The 25,203-nt window shown below is 42.2% G+C and overlaps 1 protein-coding gene across 5 annotated transcripts in view; it reads left to right on the top strand.

Moving 5' to 3' along the window:
* The window catches only part of EWSR1 (EWS RNA binding protein 1), a 29,748-nt gene extending 5,013 nt beyond the window's left edge, over positions 1-24,735 (top strand). Inside the window, exons 4-18 of one of the 5 annotated variants that reach the window (XM_032394961.1) lie at positions 1,184-1,307; positions 1,732-1,749; positions 6,100-6,286; positions 8,315-8,482; positions 10,605-10,816; positions 12,002-12,182; positions 14,971-15,008; positions 15,545-15,577; positions 15,890-16,008; positions 21,256-21,385; positions 22,402-22,524; positions 23,006-23,168; positions 23,605-23,702; positions 23,994-24,246; positions 24,337-24,735. In XM_032394961.1, coding sequence (XP_032250852.1) covers positions 1,184-1,307; positions 1,732-1,749; positions 6,100-6,286; positions 8,315-8,482; positions 10,605-10,816; positions 12,002-12,182; positions 14,971-15,008; positions 15,545-15,577; positions 15,890-16,008; positions 21,256-21,385; positions 22,402-22,524; positions 23,006-23,168; positions 23,605-23,702; positions 23,994-24,246; positions 24,337-24,376 — 1,887 coding nt within the window. In that variant the 3' untranslated portion in view covers positions 24,377-24,735. The remainder of the gene's footprint in view (positions 1-1,183; positions 1,308-1,731; positions 1,750-6,099; positions 6,287-8,314; positions 8,483-10,604; positions 10,817-12,001; positions 12,183-14,970; positions 15,009-15,544; positions 15,578-15,889; positions 16,009-21,255; positions 21,386-22,401; positions 22,525-23,005; positions 23,169-23,604; positions 23,703-23,993; positions 24,247-24,336) is intronic. The other 4 variants (XM_032394962.1, XM_032394963.1, XM_032394965.1 and 1 more) reach the window with 4 other exon arrangements.
* Positions 24,736-25,203: the final 468 nt, after the last annotated feature.

Here is a 25,203-nt window from a genome sequence, read left to right on the forward strand (position 1 = left end):
TTGTATTATGTTTAAATTAATTTAATTTTACAGTGTTTCTGCAGAAGAAGGTGTTATTAGGATATTTTGCAAACAAAAAATAGCAGCGCATAGAGAGGTCATTTGCCAGTGGTCACATAGTAAATGGCAGGGTCAGCTCTGTATGGCTGTTTAGCTACAGAGCTTCTGAGCCCTTTCCAGTACATGAGTTTGTGTTTAAAAGTCTAGGCCAACAGATTTTGGAAATTAGGGTCCTAGTGTTCTCAAGACCACTTCGAATTCTGAAATGGTCCATGACTAAAATGGATACTAATAACTCTGCCATTGAAACTTTCTGGGACAGACAGAAGTGTGATGTCTCTGGCAGATCTTACATAACTGGTCATTCAAATCTAGAATGTGATCTTGCTAATAGGTGGAAGAATACCTTATTCCTTACCAGGTTTTAAGTATTACTGATGTCCAAGTTCAAAAGACAGTTCTTGGTATGTTAACCTTAAGGAGACTTGCAGTGTTCTAGTTCGTTTTCTCTGAAGTGGTGCAAGTTTTTAAATTTTTTTTTTTTTAAAGATTTTATTTATTTATTCATGAGAGACAGAGAGAGAGAGAGGCAGAGGCAGAGGGAGAAGCAGGCTCCCCGCGGAGCAGGGAGCCCGATGCGGGACTCGATCCCAGGACCCTGGGATCACGACCTGAGCCGAAGGCAGACGCTCAACCGACTGAGCCACCCAGGCGTCCCAAGTTTTTAAATTTTTATGTCAGGCTGAAAATCTGGTTTTCAGAACTAACAGATTTTAATCCCATTTTCATTTTCTTTCTCTTGGTTCATTTTGTCTTCCTAACATTTGTTTCCAGTTGCTAAAACGGTACTACACTAAGTGCTAGCAATTATACACCTGTTCCATTATTGCCCATCCCTTGAGAGTGTCTTGTTAATCTCCTGTATAGTTAACTGGGAGTTTGCCTCATTATCTCAGGAACTTTTTTGTAGTTAGGTTTATAAAAATTTGAGTAGATTAGATAAGGGAAAGAAAGCATTCATGATACTGTGATCACTTGTCTGTTTTTTACAATCTTTACTAGAAAGCAGTATTTTTGGCTTTGGTTCTTCCAGTTTTTAGAGCCTTGGAAATAAGTCAGTCTGTTTTTTGGTTAAAATATAAGGTTTATATATGAACTTCTTGCATCCATTTTCTTTGAGCAGGCATATGGGCAGCAAAGTTATGGAACCTATGGACAGCCCACTGATGTCAGCTATACCCAGGCTCAGACCACTGCGACCTATGGGCAGACCGCCTATGCAACTTCTTATGGACAGCCTCCCGCTGGTAAGGCCTGCCTTGGAGAGACTTTTGGGTCATAGCCACTGGGGTGTTTGCTAAGAATCTTGTTACTTACGCTCTCAGGTGTATATTTTGTTCCATACCTTGGCATCTGAGGATCCTTTATTCTTAGAAGGAGCTATTTTTTTCTTTTTCTTCTTCTTTTCTTTTTTTTTTTTTTCCTTTCCCTTATATTCTCCTAAAGGATTTCTGATAGAATGTGGGTGGGATAATTTCCTTTTAACTATTTCATTCAGTGTATCAAATAATCTTATAACAAAATGGAGAATATATAAAAGATTGTGCTAATGGTAATACTGGGTAAGAGTGAGCCTTCTTAAAGTGAGCTGCTTAAAATCAAACTGATTTTCACATCTGTTTGCTTCATCTGATAGTGTACCCTCTACTTTTTGTTTTGTGCTTTCCACAGTAGAAGGGACCAGTACAGGTTTGACTATCCTGCTCATTCTTGCATGGGAAATGCTTTCCATCTTGTCTAACCTTGTAATGTTGACCCTTTAGGTGTTTTCATCTGTTTAACCCTCAAACTTTCTAACATCACACACAACAAGGTGCTAATGGGAAATTGCTTCAGGTGCCATTCACAGATCCATGTCCTTTTCTTTATGTGATTTTGGGAAAGGTTTTGCTTTATTTTACATTATTTTGTGTCAAGCCTTAATAATAGTTGTTCACCTTCCCAAAGGTATTTCAGATGACTATTCCCCAGCTGATTCCCCTCTATTCCCTGAAGGAAAAATTGCATGAGTAGATTTATTTAGAGGAACAGACTGCCACCCTGCATGTAATGTTTGTCTCTTGGTTGGTTTCCAGTCCAGATACGTTTTCTTTTCTGTTTTAAATGTTAATGAATTATTTTAATTCATAGTATGTCTTAAATAACAGCATTCCAGGGAGCTAAAAAATAAACTACTCCGAGAATTAGAATAAATTGTATCCTAATGCTAGGATTGAGTGGAGTATGTGAAAAATTTACAAGGATTTTTATGTTTAATGCTGCTATGTAACATTTTAGAATCCCTACCTTCTCCCCACCCACCCATTCCTGTCTTTGTTATTATAAGAGAATATTCAATACAAAAGTCTTAAAAATGTAAAAACTTACTGTCAAACTATTTTCAGTTCCCTAAGTTATATGTAGTTTTATCTCAGAGTCTTTAGTAGGGGAAAAACCTGTATCTGTAATTTATCTCCTTGAGTGACAGTGTCCTGGATTTGATGGGCAGTATTTCCTAATCTGTGTAACTAATGCATATCTCAAATAGGATGGGAAATGTTTACACTTTTCCTGGTGTTAGCTGCAACTGTAGGAAAAGCTGGAGCTAGAACTATGCAGTTTGGATTTTTAGCACAGAACTTTGAAATTGTGAGATTGAACTTTACATAGTCAAGCTATTTTCATTTTTATTAATGATTGACATATAATATTAGTTTTAGGTATACAACCTAATGATTCCATATTTGTATATGTTGTGAAATGATTGCCACAAAAAGTCTAGTTACTACCCATTGGCACACACAGTTAACAAATTTTTTTCTTGTGGGGGGCCTGGGTGGCTCAGTCGGTTAAGCGGCTGCCTTCGGCTCAGGTCATGATCCCAGGGTCCTGGGATCAAGCCCTGCATCAGGCTCCTTGCTCAGCAGGGAGCCTGCTTCTCCCTCTGCCCCTGCTGCTCTGCCTACTTGTGCTCTTACTCTGTGTGTCAAATAAATAAATAAAAAAAAAATTTTTTTTTCTTGCAATGAGAACATTCAAGATCTATTCTCTTACCAACTTTAAAATATGCAGTACGATTTATTAACTATAGTCACCATGCTGTAGGTTACATCCTTGGATGTATTTATTTTTATAATTTATTTAATAAATACTTACTTCGTAACCAGAAGTTTGTAGCTTTTGACCACCTTCCCTCATTTTTAAGATCTTACTTATTTATTTGACAGAGAACATGCACAAGCAGGGGGAGTGGCAGGCGGAGATAGAGGGAGAAGGAAACTGATGTGGAGCTGGATCCCAGGACCCTGGGATCATGACCTGAGCCAAAGGCAGACATTTAATTGACTGAGTCATCCAGGCACCCCAGCCTTCCCTCATTTTTAAAAATAAGTATCACTTGAAAATAAATAATACAGCTTAGATTAAGCCTTTGGCATCTCTAGACCATTTTATAGGGATATGAAAAAGTCATTTATAGGAAACACGGGTCTTCTAGGTTCTCTAGAGTCCTGTGTTCTCATTGTCATTAATTGAACAAGTCCCACCATGAGGACAAAAACGTAGGACATTCTGATACAGAAACCAGTGGCTTTGATGAGCAAGAAACTGCACTTAATAAGGACTGTTTTATGGATTTTATAGTTTATGGGGAACCATACATACCTCCCTTAATGCTCCCATCAACCTTTGGAGTGTAGAGACTGGAATTAAACCTGATGGGCAAACTGAGGCTGAACCAAACTAAGTTAGGACCCTCACAGGTAGTAAGTGGCTTCAAGCACACTTTTTTCCTTACTTCATGCTGTCTTTACACATAAAAGTCATTGGATAATTACTGAAAGGAATGTAGGAAAAAAACCCTTTTCTCTCAATAGAATTTTTTTTAATTAAGCTTTAAGAGAAAGTGGCCATTTAAATCTCATTTCATTAATTAGAATAGAAACTTTAGTTTTTACTGTTCAAGTTGAACAAAAATTTTGGTTGATCTGTGTAATGTTTATTACCTTTTTCCTTAAAGTCATCAGCACAAAGTAGATGTGTTGTCTTTTGCCGTTGATCTTTTTTATTGTCATTAAATCATTTTGCTCTGTTAATTTTTGCTCATTTGCCTGGCTGTTTGTGTGGGTACTAGAGATTAATTAAAAGATTATTAATTAACCCAGTGTCTATTACCGTAATCTTTAGCACTTCAAGCCTCTAACAGTTACTGCGTAGTTTTATAATACTCAGTTATTGCTCTGATCAGTCTTTGTTGTTGCTGTTGCTTTTAATTGCCCTTGTGACTCTTATAGATGGCCTTGTCATCATGTAGGGGAAAAAAAATCTGTGTAGGAGTAATAGGGTAGGTGGAATTAGATTCCAGTTAAATTTAAATAAATGAGTGCTTTATGTGGGTGACATTAGGACTCCGCAAGGAACTTTTAAATTAAATAAACAGATGAGTGACATGCCAACTCAAAAAACTTCCATTGCTTGGGGCTCTCTGTTTTGTGCATTATGCTTTCATACACATTTCAACCTAGCAGTTTTGAGAAGGAAATTATGTCTTTGTGTATAATTAATTTCAGAATTTCCCTAAAATGTTCGGAATGGAGAAAAAAAGTATTACACTCTGTGCTACAGGAGGTGACACTTTAGGTGGTACCAAGAGAAGTTGGTATTTGTTGTTGGCTAGTAAGTTGTGTGTATAGTGAGGATACTTTATTCTAACTGAAGTTTACGGCCCTAAATTTTAACTAAAGTGAGCGATCTTAATTCAAGATTCGTCTTAAGTACTCAAACTCTTTTACTTTAGTGAGATGTAGACTATTTTTTGATGGATATAAATGCTGATAACTAGACCCAAGTTTTTATTGCATGGCTGGCTTGTGTTCATTGTCCATGAGAAGGGGTCAGAGAGAAGAGCCCAGCACCAGGAAAGGTTCTAACACATCTCACAGAATAAGGACTCGAGTTAGGAGCTGCAGTTTGTCACACTGCAAGCCCAGGTTCCAGATGAAAGGGTTTCCATCCCTGCCTGGTCTGGTAGAGGCAGGAACTAGGGAGAGAACCTACCTTGGTTTGCCTCATGCCTCTGAAGGCAGCAGGTCTTTGTGATACCTAGTTAGGGGACTAGCATGGGGCTAGTAGGGTCTCCTTTCAATATTTCCAAACAGGAAAAAGACCTTTTTGCTGGTGGTAGGTAAAAAAGGAATGGAGGGTGGGTAATTTGATGACAAGCGTAGACTCTTAGATGGTTTCATCATGTGAAAAACATTTACCTTTTAAAGGTTTATTTGGGGAGTATTAAGTTTAATTAAAATCATTTACTTGAAAGGTCAAATAAGATAACGTTTGTTGGTTATATTTAAGCAAATGTAATTTGTAGTATCTTATTACTCAAGTTCCATTTCAAAATTTAGTGCTGGTAACAAGCATCTTTTTAGTTGTTACCTGAAACAAAAGTAGCAGTTCTTGGACATCTCCCACTGAAAATTAAACACATGTTCTCTGGGATTTCAGTTTCCTTTAACTAAAAATGAACTGCCCATGCTGGAATGCTCAGGACTGAAAGCAAAGTAATAATAATGCTAAAAATATTACCTGATCATTATTTTTAGCTATTTTAGCAATGTGTCATTGCCTTTTCCCTTTCTGGGATGTTTTATTCCTGCTTGAGAGTTTTTTGGGATACTTAACTAGTTGAGGAAATTGTTAAGAAGGCCTGCTTGCAAGACTGGTATAGGATCCCCAAAAGCAGACTTTTCTCCTATTTAATCCAGAGGGGAAGGTGCAGCAGGACCCTTGTTTTCTGTACCAGCACTTTTGTAGCATACCCTGTTTCCTCCTGTTAGCTGTGATTTTAGAGCTAAAGAGAGTGCCATGCTGAAAACTGGGTGCTTTTCAGACAACGTAGGCTTTAAATATTGGTTTGTTGCTACTCATACTGGAGGGGAACTATTTAAAGGGGCTAAATATTATGATGCTTTAAAGTAGGTGGCTTATAAATTGTTTTGTTAGCAAGTGCCTAGGCAGCTCTCTGAGGAGCCAGAAATCTGACGTCGTTCTCCTTTGTTCTAGGTTATACTACTCCAACTGCCCCCCAGGCATACAGTCAGCCTGTCCAGGGGTACGGCACTGGTGCTTACGATACCACCACTGCTACGGTCACTACCACCCAGGCCTCCTATGCAGCTCAGTCTGCTTATGGCACTCAGCCTGCTTACCCAGCCTATGGGCAGCAGCCGGCAGCCACCGCACCTGCAAGGTAAGGCCACACTCCCCTAATTCTTACACTAGAGCACATCAGCCTGTTTCGGGAAAGAGAGCAATTACACGCACTTAGAGAATCCAGGACTTCATTCCTTTTTAATGGTTACTCTTAAATACTTACTTTTAGAGGTTGGCTATGTGCTTATAGTCATCACAGTAATGCTCTAGAACACGCCACAGATACATTGTTCTCCACTTAGTAGAGAAATTGTGCCAGCCAGGGGCCAAGATGAGGAAAGTCACTGGCCAGATACCTAGTTTCTAGACATCCAGTTTCAAAAGGGTGACCTTTTAGGGTAGGAGGAGACTATTATATTTACTTTACCAAACCCAGAAAAAAAAATGGAATGTGTGTTTTTCTTCACAACAGAACAACTGATAGAATTGTACTTTTGGTTTTATTGACCTTGTAAATGGATAACAGCTTTCTCTTTGGGGAAAACGTGGCAGTTCACAATACAGAGGAGGTGGGAAGTCATATACTGGTGTCTCAGTTGAAGGAATTGACATTTTTTCTGTATTATGTAGTGGCTTGGTCATCTAAATATCACAGGCAAGTATATATTCTTAACTGGGTACCCTGCTTTGGGGTGAATATTTTGGCAAACAATTTCATACTCCATGACTAATTAGCAGGTAAACAGTATTGATTATTACTTAACAGAAGATTTCAGGTCTTTGCTTTAGGCAATGCACATAGGTGGCTTCTGCATACAATCTTGAAGGAACATTGAATTCTGATTTGAAAGAAGACTTTTTAGGGAATAAACAAGAGATCAACTTGTAACCTAGACTTTTTGCCTACTGTAGAGGTAAGAACTTAGCTCTGGCAAACACTCATGAAATTACTTCTAAAGTGCACAGTGAGTAATCAGAGCTACTTGGTAGTTTACATCTACTAGACATCCTGTGCAGTAGGTAGATTAAACTAACTGACTGATTCCTATAGGGCTCCGTTTCAGGTGACCTAGGCATTTCAGAATGTTCTCAACTATTGGAAGTCCCATTTGATGATCCATTGCAACAGTATATCGAAGCCATAGATCGTGGGGGGGGTTATATATTAATTGGTTTTTTATAATTTTTTGTTGTTCCTTTTCTTTCCCTGATTTTTAGTCCTTACCACTTTAAAACTGTCTCATGATCAGTGTCAGCTACTCCCTTTTCCACTGGAAAGAGGGGGCTTGTGACCCATTTCAGCTCTGGAGAAACCAGTACTTCCACATCCTATCTGGTTTGCCTGCTCATTCTTGGCGGTTTGCTTAAAATAGCTCAAGCTCACTTTATTACAGTCTTGTTGCGAACTGTTAGGGCTAAGAGGTAATAGAAAACCCTGGGGGTTTTTGTTTTGTTTTTTCGTTTGAGACTGGGATTGGTTTTCATCATTTAATATTTCCCAGTTCATCCAAGCATTCCTGGGAGCTGGGGTTGGGAGGGGGTGGTTCCCTCCCCTACTCTGGTATTTCCATTATGGAGACTTCCAGGCAAGGTTAGATTTATTTGTGGCAGTCCAAATTAGGAAATGTATTTTCAGGTCTGTTCTTAATAAGTGAGAAACTTAAACTCACAGTAATCCAAATTTATAAATGCCATGAACTTACATAAATGTTACTCTAATGTGACACTTTTGCATTATTGTTAAGGTTTCTTGTCTGTCTTCCAGCAGTCCTTTTTGGGGGGAAAAAAAAAAGCATTTTCTTCCCTAACAAACAACCTCCCCTCCCAGATCACTTAAATTGGCAATAGAAAATACTGTAACTGCCTTTGATAGCTGCTCATGTGGAACGAGTGGAACATGTTGGTATCTCATCTGTGGATGTGATTAATTCTCCCCCTTTCTTAGAAGTGTTCTCTTCCAGCAAATACAGTTGGACCGAGACTGGGTTTGATATAATTCAGTTGACAATTGTATTTACTTCCAAGCTCAGTCCTAACATTGCACGTTGCTCAGAGGTTATAGAGGTCTTACCCAGGAGTTCTATGGTTGAGGGAAAAAGTCTTACTTTTTTATTTCTCCTTTTAGACCGCAGGATGGTAACAAACCCGCTGAGACTAGTCAACCTCAATCTAGCACAGGGGGTTACAACCAGCCCAGCCTAGGATATGGACAGAGTAACTACAGTTATCCCCAGGTACCTGGGAGCTACCCCATGCAGCCAGTCACAGCACCACCATCTTATCCTCCTACCAGGTCAGTATCTTTGTTCTCATGGCCAGTGAGCTGGTAGAATAACAGTTTTTTTTTCAGGCTGTTGACCAGCTTGCTTCTTCCTCAGGTGCAATGGGTTATCTGACTTTCCCAGTGATGAGCCTTGACCACACATTAAAACTTCAGTCTTAGGTTCCTGTAGCAGTACCTGGCAGTCAGTAACTTTTTTCTCTAAACACAACATTTTTACCACTCTAGGTTCTTCCTTTTAATTTTGCTCTTTTAGTTAATTCAGATGGATGAGAAACAGAAGTATATGAAAGCAGGTAAACCCAACCATAGAAGCCACCTCCTCCAATGCAGTTAGGATGGGTAAAGTGGAAGACATGAAAAAGAAAAGAAAGAAAGAAACTTCATTTTAATCTTTCATATTTAACTTAACTTGGAGGTCCATTCATACACAACTCTTTCAAGATTTTATTTATTTATTTGACAGAGAGCACAAGCCGGGGGAGAGGGAGAGACAGGCTCCCTGCTAAGCAGGGAGCCCAATGCAGGGCTCGATTCCAGGGCCCTGGGATCATGATCTCAGCCAAAGGCAGATGCTTAACCAACTGAGCCACCCAGGCGCCCCCATGCACAGGTCTTTTAATGATTGGGCCAGGGCCTTTCGTCTACAGATTTATTCTGCACTCTGTCTTACATGTTAACCACCCCAGCAGCTACAGTGTCTCATTTGGGTTTCTTGTAAAGTGGAGGAAGAACTGCAAGTTTTCTCACTCATACTTAATTAGAAGCAAGTTTTCAGGGCGCCTGGGTGGCTCAGTCGTTAAGCGTCTGCCTTCGGCTCAGGTCATGATCCCAGAGTCCTGGGATCGAGTCCCACATCGGGCTCCCTGCTCCACGGGAAGCCTGCTTCTCCCTCTCCCACTCCCCCTGCTTGTGTTCCTGCTCTCGCTCTCTCTCTGTCAAATAAATAAATAAAATCTTTAAAAAAAAAAAAAAAAAGAAGCAAGTTTTCAAATGAACTGTCTGAATTGTGTCCTAAAGTGTTAACTTAGTTTTGCTAGAGGTAGCACTTCCCTTTTTTGCACTCAGTTTCATTGGTTTTCGCATGAAAGTGCAGCAGGTGCGAACAGGTTTGGGAACAAAATACAGCTGGCCGGGTACATGTACAGCGTGGAGCAGCAGTGGGCAGGGCTTACAGCAGTTCTTCCACAGAGCCCGCCTGTGCCCGTGCTGCTGAGGGTAGTAAACCTGGCCAGTTGAATAGGTGCACTCCGTGAAGAGAGGCTGCGGAGTCTGTACAGCCAGGGTGGGGAATATGATAGCGGCTTAGTTTAGTAGTACTTTTAAATATGATGTCTTTTTTTATTTTCATTACCGTAGTTCATTTAAAGTTTAATAGTAGTTCTTTTAATTAAGTTTTAAAGGTATCATTGGTTAGTTTCTCTGCCTGGGGTTGACATGTCGAAAGATGAAGATCCACTTAATACTCTTGTACGGTGCCATGATTCTGAAGTTACCTTATCCATCTTTTCTTCATTAAGATTTTGTAGATGATCAGGCATGTCTGAAAGTTATAGATGATCAAGCATGTCTGGAAGTTTGAAACTGTATACAATATATAGCGAAACAATTTGAAACTTGGACAGACGTCAAGAGAAAATTGCCATGTTTGTGTGGCCACACACATACACCGGGCAGCCTTGTACCTTCAGAACAGTCACTGTCATGATTGACGGGAATTGTTGGAGGCAGGCTTAGAACTGCCATGCTTAACTGCCTCCTTTTCAACTCCGTGGCTTTCCCACTGAGTACACATGCACATATTCTTCACTTAATGCAGGAACACCAAACTCCCAAATTTGCCTTGAATTTAATTGAAAACTATGGTTTTAAGGAGGTGGGAGGTAAAAGAGAAGACTCTAAGGATTGTATAATGTATAGATTGGTTTTCAGTAGTTTTCCCCTCCTTTGCATTTAAAGCTGTATTCTGAATACAAAAATATTTGCTTATTTTAAATTCAGACTGTTGATATGTAGAAAGTAAGTGTGTTTTTAAGGATTTTTATGTCATATGCTATGAATGTCTATTATATTTAGGGGGCTTGAAGAAGTAACAAGCCTCTCCTTCCTAAAAAGCTTTTTTTCTTTCTTTCAGCTACTCCTCTACACAGCCGACTAGTTATGATCAGAGCAGTTACTCTCAGCAGAACACCTATGGGCAGCCGAGCAGCTATGGACAGCAGAGTAGCTATGGTCAACAAAGCAGCTATGGGCAGCAGCCGCCCACTAGTTATCCCCCCCAAACTGGATCCTACAGCCAGGCTCCAAGTCAATATAGCCAACAGAGCAGCAGCTACGGGCAGCAGAGTGAGTTGCTAAGAGAGAAAACCAAATAAGAATGATTATGTTTGGAGTTTCTGAACATGGGGAAATGGTCTTTACCGTTGTTTAGTTTTGGACTCTAGGGCATCTTTAGGACATAACATCCTGGCTAACCACTTGGATGTCCCACTAAAGACATGAGTGCTTTTCTCCAATTTAATTGTTAGTATGCCTTGCCAAAAAGAAAAGAGAGTTCGTAACTGACCAGAGAAAACATTTTAAGACGCCAGCCTTGCTCTCTTTAAGGAGGTTATATACACTGAGTGAAGCTGGCATTCCTGTGGCCTGCCCACCCCAACTCATTAAAAGGACATGAGCAGATAGCTGTTGGAGACTAGTGCAGTTTTGATAGTCAAGTAAATGCTATCAATTTTGGTTTTGGTTTTTTTTTTTACATCTATAAAGCAAAAAAAAAAAAAAAAAGTCTTTCTCATAGAACACTTAGTTTCACATGGAGAAGTAACCAAAAACTCAAAACTGTATTCACAATTTAATTTTTACCTGGATAGTTGTTTTTTAATGAAACTCCATCCATGGGTATGTTTCATTATGGCTATGAGATGAGTAGTGCTTCTTGATGGAGCCCAAGCTTCAGCAACATACTAAAGCCCTAAGAAACCTGCCCCTGGTTTTTGTTTCTTTTTTCTTTTTTTTTTTTTAAGATTTTATTTATTTATTTGACAGAGACACAGCAAGAGAGGGAACACAAGCAGGGGGAGTGGGGGAGGGAGAAGTAGGCTTCCCACTGAGCAGGGAGCCCGATGTGGGGCTCGGTGCCAGGACCCTGGGATCATGACCTGAGCCGAAGGCAGATGCTTAACGACTGAGCCACCCAGGCGCCCCATGGTTTTTGTTTCTTGAGGGTAGTTTAAAGAAGTAGCTTTTGGAGGCATCCTAGGATACAAAACCCTGTAAACTGTTGACCTGAGGGCTTTTTTCTTATTTGGGTGGTTTATTCTAGGCTAACTGTAAGATTACTTCAGCTTTGATGAACCAGCAGTTTTGGTTAAATTTAAAAGACCCTACTTTTAGAGGTGCTTTGTTAGGTTTAAAGAAGATGGTGCCTTGGTTAGTACCTTGCAATTGAGCATTCTGTGATTCCAGGAGAAAGTACGACAGGCAATGGTTCAAATGCTGGTCCATGGCTTACAGATGTGACTCTTTCCTCAGGTTCATTCCGACAGGACCACCCCAGTAGCATGGGTGTTTATGGGCAGGAGTCTGGAGGATTTTCCGGACCAGGAGAGAACCGGAGCATGAGTGGCCCTGATAACCGGGGCAGGGGAAGAGGGGGATTTGATCGTGGAGGCATGAGCAGAGGTGGGCGGGGAGGAGGACGCGGTGGAATGGGGTAAGAGCAAACCTTTTCTCCTTTTACCTAATTTTGTTTCATCCATAGGATTTTCAATGGAAAGAAGGGACTGAAAGACATAAGAAATTTATTTCTACATTTCCATGGACAATCTGTTGAGCCCAGGCCATCTTCTAAAACATGGAAATGTCATCCTTGTGGCATAGATTAAGTGGCAGTTCGCTTTTTTCCCTGCCAATCTACTTGGTTGGGTTGGGGAGAACAAAGAATGGTTTTGAAACTAGAGCTTTCAGTTCCCTTCATGGTTTCCAGAGGTCAAAGCCTCTGTGGGTAATAGACTCGGGATGGAACACACACAACCCTTCTAACACCCCTAGGTTTTTAACTAATTGCCTCTGAATGGTTGTCTTGAAATACCTGGTGTATATATACTGCAGAAAAGGAATGCAGCTGTTTCCCACAATGTTTGTCCCCAACTTCTGTTTGTATTTGGAATTGTTGAACGTAATGATGAAGATCTTGGTCCCGTAACTCCTGAACTATGGCCTGAGGTGCACCTGGTACAGAGAAAAGTCTAATAGCTTTTTGCAGAGTAATGTAAATAATTACAGGATCACTCCCCGTTGGAGATTTTGAGAAGTCTAAATCGGTTTGACCATTTTGATTGATGGCACAATCTGGTTTAGAAAACTTTGTTTAGATCAATAGCATAACCCTGCTACCTGTGCCTGCCCCTCCCCTCCCTTCTCCCACCCCTTTTTCCCTTTCTGGTGTCTGTACTTTGATGAAGGTGAGGTATAATGTTGGTGGTTAACATAATCCAGAAGGTTTAGTTCTGTGTGTGTTCTGTCCCTATATAAACTAGTAAAAAAAAAAAAAAAAAAAGTTATGCAGAATGTTATACATATTATGTATAAATTGGATTTGGTGCCACTGTTGGTTCAAGGAAAAATTGGGTAGGGTTTCTTTTTTTATATAGAAATGGACTTCAAAATTAGATAAAAAGTTGATCTTTAATTTTTGTGTTCTCAAATTTGTATCCTATTGAAAGATAACTGAAAATGCAGTTCTGCATATTCTGCATAACTTAAAAGTCTTTGGTGAAATCTTTATTGGAAGAAACAGTTACTTGACAACACACAAAAATTGATGAACAATTTGGTATTAAGTAAAATCGGTCTGATTTGGAGAATGTCATTCCATTATAAAGGTTTCACTTCTTTATGGATGTTTTAAAATAGACGTAGACACTTGAAATTACTATCATCACGTCTCCTCCAATCACCTAGAATTCTTAGTATTTTCCAATTGCAAAACCAATTTCAAGTTCATTCATTTTAATACTCCAGAAGTGATAATTCTACTAATTTTGCTAGACTTTGCTAGTAGAGGGATCCCCTCTTTCTGGAGAAGTCTCCTGGAGCCATAGAAAAAAAAAAAAAAGTCATGGCTTTCCCACAGGTTTTTCAACTGACTGTGAGGCAGTCGGTTGGATCCCTTGGGGACAGGACAGGGGCATTCTCCCCTCCCCTCTTTTTCACTCTGGTGTGGTGATGGTTTTCAGTGTCTTCTGCAGGTAAGGCACTCAATGTTGTTAACATGCCCTTTTTCATTGCCTCAGTATTTTGATATTTTCATTGGCTGTTAAACGTGGAAACTTTTTAACATGCTTTGTCGCATTTATATGCTACAGGTTACAAAGTGAGAGCCTTGTATACACTTCAATACTTAAAAAGTACCCGTACTCAGTACTCAGCCGGCAGCATAATGAAAAGTGGGACTAGACACGGTGTCCATATGGAGAGGAAAAATATACATAGAATATTTTTAACAAAATGTATTCATTGTATAAATGGAATCCTTCTGTAACTTTGGTAACTGCATACTTGTTATTTGGTAATGAACCAGAGGAGGTATAATACTCTAGAATTGTATAACATTAAAGTGTAAACTTTTGTGTTTAAAGAGAGAGAACATTTTATGGTGTGTACTTTTAAAAAGGAAACAAAGCTGCATGCAACAGCTTGAAAATTGTATATTCAGGTATTAAAGGTGCAATACTGGTTAGAAAAAGCTCAGGGCTCCCACTGAGGAGCTGCCTTTATTTAATCTTAAAGGAAAAATAAAAAAGGCCCTTCATGTTCCCTCCCCCTGTTTTTACAGTATGTAAAGCAGTCATTTTATACTGCTGTCATCACTGTTCTCAACTGATGTGTCTATAAAGTTGCACCCCCAGTCCGTTGAGCCTTGGTATTTGTTGTAAATTCTCCTTTCACAGCGATTGTTAAATCCATTAGTGCCCTGAATTGTATGGCTTTATGCTGAAGATTGGCTGGATGCGTCCTCTGATGTGTGTTGTAGGCGTTTAATGTGGTTGTCTCCTGCTTTATTATACTGTGACTTGTTAGGAAGCCTCACTTGGCTCTCCCCTAGGAGAGGTTGAGGGTGCACCTTTATGAACATGGAAAGCAGTTGCCCCAGCTTGCTACTCCTCTCTACAACAAGCTCTCCCTGTTTTTCAGCTGATGGGGTGGGTGTTTGGGATCGATTTTTTCCCCCCTAATTTGCCAAGTATTGCACTATTAATACCAGCCCCCGAAATGAAAGGAACCAACCACACTGGTGTGTACAATCAGACAAGCAAGGTTGTATATAAAGGAAATTTGAGCAAGCTGCCCTGAAGAAAGGCATAGTGACGAGATGAGAGAGATGCATTGTTTGGAGATGTGTTTAGCCAGTGCCCTTCTTCCCCACGAGCCCCCCCAAGGCTCAGAGCGGTACTGGCTTTTAAAGGGAAAGGCCTTCATTTCTTCGTTTATCCCCCCAGCAGCGCTGGAGAGCGAGGTGGCTTCAATAAGCCTGGTGGTAAGTTTTTGAGTATTACCATGGATAGTGTTTAAAAAAATACAGTCAGTTTTTAGAAAACTATAATTTTTTATTAGTTTCATAAGCGGTTTAAAAATGATCTATACAAAGAGACTAATGGGTACTGCCGGCATTGTCTTAGGGGTAATAAGGTTAACCTATGGTTACAAAACAAAGGGTAACTTGAAGTATTGAGCAACTGCTTCTGTAATATGGGGGAGAATACATTTTTTAAATTTGGTTTGTTTGGAGGAAAAATTTTGACTTAAATTTAACACTAATTTGGCACATAAGCATTGAGAGTGTATTTGGTTAATGGTTTAAAAGCAAACCAGCAAAGAAAAAAAAAGCAAAACCCTAGCAAATCTTTCACAAATGTTAAAGGGGCACTGCTCCATTTTAGCAGTGCGGGTCATTTTGAATTTAATGAAGCCCCATCAAACGGTGGTATAGTAGATAGCTATGTGTGTTTGTAAGGTTTATAGCTTGCAAGACGTGCACTAATAGTGTTTTATGTGATCTTTCCTGGTTGGCAGGACCCATGGACGAAGGACCAGATCTTGATCTAGGTAATTTTGAATTCTTGAATTTTGTATCATGCTTTATAAATGAACAGCACCGAAGTAAGTGCAAGCTAGAGCTCAGCAGCCTGGTAGATCAGTGTGATATTCTTGCTTTTAGAAGCAGTTTAGGGCTCCCTTTATCGTGAGCAGCTACTCATAATAGCCTTAGACAAAGGAGACCACAAGTTCCATGGCATTATTGTTAGTGTGGCTGGTAGTTCTCTTAGCTTTGTAGTAATTACCAGTGAGCAGTAGTGACGAGTGGGTTAATCAGCCCCTGTAGATACAGGATAATAACTCCTTTCTTTTCTCTGTAAGGCCCACCTGTAGATCCAGATGAAGACTCTGACAACAGTGCAATTTATGTGCAAGGCTTAAATGACAATGTGACTCTAGATGATCTGGCAGACTTCTTTAAGCAGTGTGGAGTTGTTAAGGTAAGTAAAAGCATAACCATGTGAGTTGGCAGATCTTCCAAATCAGCAGGCATTTTAAAGAGATGATGAGAGTTTCTGAAGATCTGACTGCTTCTGAAGTTGCCTGACCTTTCTTTCTGGGCATATTGTGGTTCCTTAAAATACCAAAACAACAACAAAAGGAAGACCTTTCTTTTTTTTTGTAGAAAAATGCTAAATATGGTTGGGCATACTTAACAATTCCGTCCTTTATAATTGTCAGCTAATTATAAGAATACTTACAGGGACACTTTTTTGTGAAATACGGATTATAACATACAGTTTTTAAAATAGTGAACATTAACATTTTTTTCTTTCCCAATTTTATCCCTTCTCCGCACGCCCATCCCGAATTGTACTGTTTCTTTTCATGGATGGACACTCAGTAATGGTTTGTTTCCTATAATTTTGGAGAATGTTTATTAAACACTACTATAAGGCAGCGCTATTCTAGGATATACTAGAAACGAACAGATAGGAACCCTTGGAGTTAAACATGGGTTCTTCGTTAGGTGGGGATAAATAAGAGAAACGAGGGTTTTGAGAAGGGGGATCCGGGGTCCTCAGGTCAGAAACTCAAAAAGTTTGGGAATCCTGTATTTTATTTATAAATACGTCACAAGTTATTCATATATTCTCTTAATAGACAGTTGGGTTATTTCTAAGTTTGTGAACATTCTTACACACATCTCCTGGGGCACAGTGCCGTAGTGTCTGTGTGTGTGTACAGTTGGTTCTTGTTATTTGCAGTAGTTCTGTAAAGTCACTGCAAAGACTGAATTAGTGGATTCTGAACCACTGCTTCTCAGGCAAGCGTGTGAACGGATACATACATCTCACATATATTATAATCCTAAATTTTAAAAACAACTCCCTCTGGTAGATCTGTTTTCTCTTACAAAGAGAAAATGAGGTTCTGAAGTGTTCGGTGATTTGCATGAGTGGCATACAGATTGATCCAGCTGGCCCCAGGGACGGAATTTCTTGCACTACACAGTCTCCATCCCCTGGTCATCTCTAAAGAGAGCTGGACTGAGGTGGGGGGGGGGGGGCAGTGTGTCTCATTTGAGCTCGATTGGAACACGTGCATCAGACAACTTAAATTTTTGCCACTCTGTACATGTCCGTGAGTAACCACAAAAGTACCACAAGTATTGAATTTGGAGTTACAAATTTTAGTGAGTAGGCAAATTTGCAAATAGTGAATCTATAAATAATGAGGATCGACTGTACCCAGGTGTAAAATTGCTGGTTCTTAGGCTGTGTGCGTGTTTAACTAATTAGTATGGCTGAGCAACTTAGTGGATGGCACCAGCATGCCTGAGACCACATTCACCACATCTTCACTGCTACTGGGAATCACCTGAATTTTTAACTTAATGCCAATCTGCTGGAAGAAAATGGAAACGTGGTGGGTTTTTTTGTTAAGATTTTATCTGTTTGAGAGAATGAGCATGAGCAGAGGGAGAGGGACAAGCAGACTCCCCGCTGAGTGTGGAGCCCTATGCAGGGCTCCATCTCAGGACCCTGAGATCATGACCTGAAGTCAGACGCTTAACCGAGCCACCCAAGTGCCTGGCAAATGTCGTTTTAATATCCTTTTCCCTGGTTGCTAATGATGTTTGGTATTTTTGTTTTGGGTGGTGGTGGTTGCTTTAATTTTTTTTTTTTTTTTTTAAGATTTTTATTTATTTGGGGTGCCTGGGTGGCCCAGTCGTTAGGCGTCTGCCTTCGGCTCGGGTCATGATCCCAGGGTCCTGGGATCGAGTCCCGCATCGGGCTCCCTGCTCCGCGGGAAGCCTGCTTCTCCCTCTCCCACTCCCCCTGCCTGTGTTCCCTGTCTCGCTGTGTCTCTCTCTCTCAAATAAATAAATAAAATCTTAAAAAAAAAAAAAAAAGATTTTTATTTGACAGAGACACAGCGAGAGAGGGAACACAAGCAGGGGGAGTGGGAGAGGGAGAAGCAGGCTTCCCGCGGAGCAGGGAGCCCGATGCGGGACTCGATCCCAGGACCCTGGGATCATGACCCGAGCCGAAGGCAGACGCCTAACGACTGGGCCACCCAGGCGCCCCACTTTAATTTTTTTTTTCAATTTAAATTCAGTTAGCCAACATAGAGTACATCATTAATTTTAGATGTAACGTTCAGTAATTTATAAGTTGTGTATAACACCCAGTGCTCATCACACCACCTGTCCTCCTTAATGCCCGTTAGTCATCCTGTTAATAATGTTCTAATTGCATGCTGTCTTCTATGAAATGCCTGTTAGTCTTGTACTCAATCTTCATTGGGTTATCATTTGTTGTTTTACATATAGTTCTTTAAAGAATTTTTTTTTTTTAATTTAATTTTACTTTGAGAGAGAGCAGGGAGTAGGGGCAGAGGGAGAAGGAGAGAATCCCAAGCAGGAGCCCAATGAGGGGCTTGATCTCAACCCTGAGATATGACCTGAGCCAAAATCAAGAGTCAGACACTTAACTGACTGAGCCACCAAGGCGCCCCTACATATAGTTCTTTATGTTCTCTGAAGGCTGATTCTTGTCTGATACTGCACATGTATTCTCCCGGTTTCTAATTCCTTTTCTTTTGATGAGTAGAAGAAGCTGTTAATGTAATTGAACTTATCGGTCTTGTCCTTACTGGTTTGTGTCTATTTGTAATACAAGACCTTCTGTTCCAGCAACATTTATTGAAGGATCCATCCTTTCCTTGATGATACATACTTTATCTATCACTTAAAATTCCACCCGTACCTGGATATATTTCTTTTTTCTTTTTCAAGATTTTATTTATTTGACAAGACAAGCAGCGGGGAGCAGCAGAGGGAGAGAGAGAAGCAGGCTCCCCACTGAACAGGGAGGCCAGTGCGGGGCTTGATCCCAGGACTGAAGGCAGATGCTCCACCTAGTGAGCCACCCAGGGCCCCCCCCCCTTTTTAAGATTTTATGTATTTATTTGATGGGGCAGGGGGCTGGATCTATTTGTAATGGTCTTGTGTACTTGAGTTACTTTGTATGATCCTGCACTAATAGCACAGCTGTTTTTATGCTAATTCTTCTGTTTTGTTCTTTTTCCTCAGGAATGCTTTGCTATTTACACCTTCTTCTTCTATATACATTTTAGAATTCTACTTACGAAGTTCTTTAAAAACCACAGCTGGGTGTTTATTGAATCTATAAGATAGTTTGAGGAGAATTGACATTTTTATAACACTGAGTAGTTTTTTCCATGAATATCATATGCCCATTTACTTAGGTCTTTAGTAAAGACCATCTCCTTAAAGGTTTTGCAAGTCTTTATTATTAGTTTTTGTTTTGTTTTTTGTTTTTAAAGATTTTATCTGGGGCACCTGGGTGGCTCAGTTGGTTAATCGACTGCCTTCGGCTCAGGTCATGATCCTGGAGCCCCATGATCGAGTCCCAAATCGGGCTCCCTGCTCAGCAATGAGTCTGCTTCTCCTTCTGATCATCCCCCCCTCTCCTGCGCTCTCACTCACTCTCTCATTCTCAAAGTCTTAAAAAAAAAAAAAAATTTGTTGGGGGGGAGCACGAGCTGGGGGAACGGCAGAGGGAGAGGGAGAAGCAAGCAAGCAGGCTTCCCAATGAGCAGGGAGTGCTACGTGGGGCTCGATCCCAGGACCTTGAGGTCATGACCCAAGCTGAAGGCAGACGCTTAACTGCCTGAGCCGCCCAGCCCCAGTCTTTATTAGTTTTATTTTTTTAGATTTTTAGTTGTTACTGTGAATGGTCTTTTTCAAATGACATTTGTGGTGGTTACAACTATATAGAAATAGATTTGATTTTGGTAGAGCATAGGAGATGCATAATGAAGGTTTCTCTGTACTTTTGATGTATATAGTATGTTGTTTATTCGGGTATGTGTGGGTTTTTTCCCCTGGTTAAGAAAGTAGCATATGCTGTCAGTTTTGTAAAATGAAATTTTAAAAACACATAGCCCCCTCATTCATACCGCTATTTTGCCATATTTCTTTTCAGTCTGTATATGTCCTTTATAAAAACGTAGGTATTGGGCGCCTGGGTGGCTCAGTTGGTTAAGCGACTGCCTTCGGCTCAGGTCATGATCCTGGAGTCCCTGGATCGAGTCCCGCATCGGGCTCCCTGCTCGGCGAGGAGCCTGCTTCTCCCTCTAACCCTCCCCCCTCTCATGTACTCTCTCTCTCTCTCATTCTCGCTCTCTCAAATAAATAAATAAATCTTTAAAAAATAAAAAAAATAAAAAAATAAAAACGTAGGTATTAGTATGTATATCTTATAAACGTTAGCTTTAAAAAAAAAAAAAGACGCCCTATAAATCAATACTCAGGTATCACTAGGTGTTATATAAACATGTATAGATTAGACCTTGATCATAGGCACTTTTAATGCAGAAAACAAATGAAGCCATATTCTTTTTTTTTTTTTTAAGATTTTGAGAGAGAGAACAAGTAGAGGGGAGGGGCAGGGGGAGAGGGAGGAGCAGACTCCCCGCTGAGCAGGGAGCCCGATGCGGGGCTCAGTCCCAGGACCCTGAGATCATGACCCAAGCCGAAGGCAGACACTCAACCGACTAAGCCACCCAGGTGCCCCGAAGCCATATTCTATAGTGTGGCTCCTGAATTCAAGCCAGTTGGATCTGGTGTTCAGCTGTAAAGCTATGGTGTGTTCTACCTCTGGAGGAAAAATTGGCTGTGTTAGACTTAAGAATGTTTCTAGCACACTCACAACCCTGTATACTGTACTTACTGATGTAAGGGTGATTTTTACTTTATGCTAGCCTGGCTTGTGTGATGGCATCAAAGCCTGACTGCCTCGTAAGAGGCGGCTCTTGTCACTGGGAGTCTGTTAGCGTGGGCACAGAAAATGTTGGGGCAGGTGCAAGGACACCAGGAGATGACAACTAGGGAAGCAGTGGGAACTGTACTGTTCACTTACACACTTTGGAACTTTAGGCCTGTTTTGGTTTTCATGACACCTACACCTAAGAGGAAAAAATCACCTAAGTATATATTTGTTGTGCAATTTAGGAAATAAGGCACGCATAGTTCCACTACTCAGAGATAAACTAACGTCCTACTGAATGTGTCTATGAAAAATTACTACTTTTGACAATATAGGGGACTTTTCTGAATTTCACATGGACTTTTCCCCCAAAAAGCAGTGTTTCTGGTCACAGCCTGACTGTGCTACTTTTTTTTTTTTTTTCCTGACTGTGGTATTTTATGTGCCTAGATGAACAAGAGAACCGGACAACCCATGATCCATATCTACTTGGACAAGGAAACAGGAAAGCCCAAAGGTGATGCTACAGTGTCCTATGAAGACCCACCAACTGCCAAGGCTGCTGTGGAGTGGTTTGATGGTAGGAGCCCCAGAGTCAACAGGGGGTGCTCACTGGGGCACATGAAGGGTCTTGTAGCAAATGTTGCCTATGTCAACCTGCTTGCTTATGTATGTAATTCTGTTAGAATATCATTCTCCGAAGTGGTTTTGGGGACAAGGAACAGGTACGTACACGTGGCAGAAAGGAGGAACTTGAGAGCCATAGGAGCGGGAAGACCCCCTCTCTGCACTGGAGGAGCACCGGCTGGCTGTTGGGAAGCAGTGTGCCTGGCTCCCTTCTGCCATGGGAGGGCCCCATTGCTGGCCCTGGGTTAGGAGATCCCTTATTTTGAGTCATTATTATAAATCCATCTTGCCTAAAATTGTAAATGCTTCTCTAAGCATGGGCAGAAGGTACAGATCACCCCACAAAAATCCAGTATACATTTGAGTTTAAATATATCCATATTTGGCCTTGGCATTGATTCTGGAACTTTCCTGCAGACAAAATCAACTTGAAAGTGTCAAGGGACAGATCTGGCTCTCATCTCCTGGCCACTCTGTACTATACTCCTGTCCCTACTTCTCACCCTTTTTTTTTTTTTAAGATTTTATTCCTTTATTCATAAGAGACAGAGAGAGAGAGGCAGAGGGAGAAGCAGGCTCCCCGCTGAGCAGGGAACCCGATGTGGGACTCGATCCCAAGACCCTGGGATCATGACCTGAGCCGAAGGCAGACGCTTAACCATCTGAGCCACCCAGGCGCCCCATACTTCTCACCCTTTGTGGGGCAAGGGTGCCAGTGCACTCGGCCTTCCCCTGGCTTACTTCCCTCTCTAGGGTACAGGGGTTTTGACGTATCTTTTGAAAATGTTTTGTGGCCTTACCAGTGAAGATCTTCGAGAAGGTTGTGGATGGGGCACATGCTACCATGGGGGTGGTTGAGAGAGACGGTGTGGTGGAGTCGGGGAGCTAGGAGTGGTCTAGCCTTGCCCAGTCCCTCAAAGATGGAAGAGTTGCAAGTTGGGAGTAATTGGTGCTGTTCTCTTGTTCCAGGGAAAGATTTTCAAGGGAGCAAACTTAAGGTTTCTCTTGCTCGGAAGAAGCCTCCGATGAACAGCATGCGGGGTGGTATGCCTCCCCGTGAGGGCAGAGGGATGCCGCCGCCACTTCGTGGAGGTATTTACCAGACATCTTTCCTGAGCTGCTTTTGTGTTGCTGTCAATGTTTTTTTACGCTTGTCTTTGAGAAACTTGATTTCTAGAGTGTAGACAAGCCCATGAGAAATAAAAAGGCATGTAAAATCAATACTGAACCACTGAATGCTGACAGTTAAAAGTTTGCAGGACTGAAAGAAGAGAAGAACGGGTTTCTTGGTTGGGGGGCTGGAGTGCCTGGCTGTCAACCCCGGGCTGCCATTTATTTACTCTGCTTGGGTATCTCTGTCTGCATGAGAATGCCCGTTCTGTACGGGTTGTGGGAGCGAACTAAAGTAATGTGCACAGGGGGCGTGCAGCTGGGTCCTTGAGCCTGCAGAAATGTCTGCGGCAAATGAAGGGACGGTGACAGCTGTGATCTGTATGAATTCCCTTAATGATCGAGATTTCCTCTGCAGCAAATCTAATGCTATACAGAGCTGACTGGCTCTTTCTTATTGCAGGTCCAGGGGGCCCAGGAGGTCCTGGGGGCCCCATGGGTCGCATGGGAGGCCGTGGAGGAGACAGAGGTGGCTTTCCCCCAAGAGGGCCCCGGGGTTCCCGAGGGAACCCATCCGGAGGAGGAAATGTCCAGCACCGAGCTGGAGACTGGCAGTGCCCCAATCCGTATGTACTTCTCTTGACAAATTGGGACCCTACACTAGTGAAGTCACTCTCTGTCCCACCCGTTCCCATTCTGGAGAGGAGGACTGCTGGATTCTCTTTGTCTTGTCTCGAGTATAATGACCCGGATTCATGGGGTGGGTGGGTGGCCTAATCAGTCCATCTTCAGAGCCTTCTGAAGGAAGTCATGATCCCACTGGATTCCTGGGGTCCACGTGTACATACAGGGTTGTGCATTTTCTGGATCCTACACCGGTCTTTCGGGTGCATTGCTGCATGAGGCTGTGGCTCTAGAGCCATTTTCTGTCAGCGGATCCTCTTAATGGTGTTTGACCAGGCTCCAGGGTTTGTGCTGGCGGAATACGGTGTGTGCTTGCTCACGTTTGCTTAACTGCCTTAGCTCGGTTAGCGATTTCTGTTGTGATGTAATTTTATGCAGGGGGTGTGGAAACCAGAACTTCGCCTGGAGAACAGAATGCAACCAGTGTAAGGCCCCGAAGCCTGAAGGCTTCCTTCCACCACCCTTTCCACCCCCGGGTAGGTACAGGTTTTGGGCGCATCCCCTCAGCATCTTGGTTCTAAACCTCTTTTGTTGCCTTGGTGGGCTTGGTAAACGACTGCCGTCCGCTGCTCACAGCCAGGTCGGTGTCCCAGGAAGTGTAGTCCTGGCGCTGGAGCTCCTGAGGTTCCATCGTCTGTTCTAAAGTGTGCCCCAGAGATGCAGACCTAGTAAAGCGTCTGCTTTGTGTCTGCTCTGGGAGAAGGCAGCAGATCCTGAGCAGCCACCCGTCCTCCCCGTCTTGCTGCTGATCTGTCCTTTTCCTTCAGGTGGTGACCGTGGCAGAGGCGGCCCTGGTGGCATGCGGGGCGGAAGAGGCGGCCTCATGGACCGCGGTGGTCCCGGTGGGATGTTCAGAGGTGGCCGTGGTGGAGACAGAGGGGGCTTCCGTGGTGGCCGGGGCATGGACCGAGGTGGCTTTGGTGGAGGAAGACGGGGTGGCCCTGGCGGGCCCCCTGGACCTTTGATGGAACAGATGGGAGGAAGAAGAGGCGGGCGCGGAGGACCTGGAAAAATGGATAAGTACGTGATGGTGCGGGCTTGGGGCGGGCTCTGGTGGGAAGCGCCCTCTCCTTTGCCCCTTTTCACCCCTCACCCCTTTTGGCCCTGCAGAGGCGAGCACCGTCAGGAACGCAGAGACCGGCCCTACTAGACGCAGAGACCCCGCAGAGCTGCATTGACTACCAGATTTATTTTTTAAACCAGAAAATGTTTTAAATTTATAATTCCATATTTATAATGTTGGCCACAACATTATGATTATTCCTTGTCTGTACTTTAGTATTTTTCACCATTTGTGAAGAAACATTAAAACAAGTTAAATGGTAGTGTGCCGAGTTTTTTTTCCTTCTTTTAAAGATGGTTGTTTAACTAAGACTAAACAATGGGAACCCCTTGTGAGCATGCTCAGTATCATTGTGGAGAACCAAGAGGGCCTCTAACTGTAACAATGTTCATGGTTGTGATGTTTTTTTTTTTTTTTAAATAAAATTCCAAATGTTTATAAACAGTCATCCTTCTCGGCCTCTGTTGCACAGTCGCTGCGAGTCTACTTGGAGTGCACCCTGACCACCAGATAGGCGCTCCTTCCGGCATCCTGGGAGGGGAAACCCGAAATGGTCAGGATGGCACCATGTCGGGTGTGGTGCTGCCAGCAAGGAAACGGGGGTTGCATTGTCACCTTCACCCAGAACCCTAGCTCTAGCCATGGGGACATCTGGCCCAGGTCCGGCTGATTTGCAGGGAGGAGCTCCGTGGCAAAGGGCCAGGCACCTTGGCTGACTGACTGGCTCCCAGGCCATTGTCTTGGTTTAGCGGGCGTTCCAAGTCGGGCTCCACATGCTTCAGAACGAAGGTCTGCATCAGTGACCGCTAATGGGAACCGTTTGATGTGACGTTTTCTTGATGTTACCAGGTCAGAGTTTGTGAACTTGGTAAATAGAGGCCGCTGTTCAGCTCTCTCTGATTGCCTTGTGTGAG

The sequence above is a fragment of the Phoca vitulina genome, unplaced genomic scaffold (assembly GCF_004348235.1).
Source record: "Phoca vitulina isolate PV1807 unplaced genomic scaffold, GSC_HSeal_1.0 scaffold82, whole genome shotgun sequence".
NCBI lineage: Eukaryota > Metazoa > Chordata > Mammalia > Carnivora > Phocidae > Phoca > Phoca vitulina.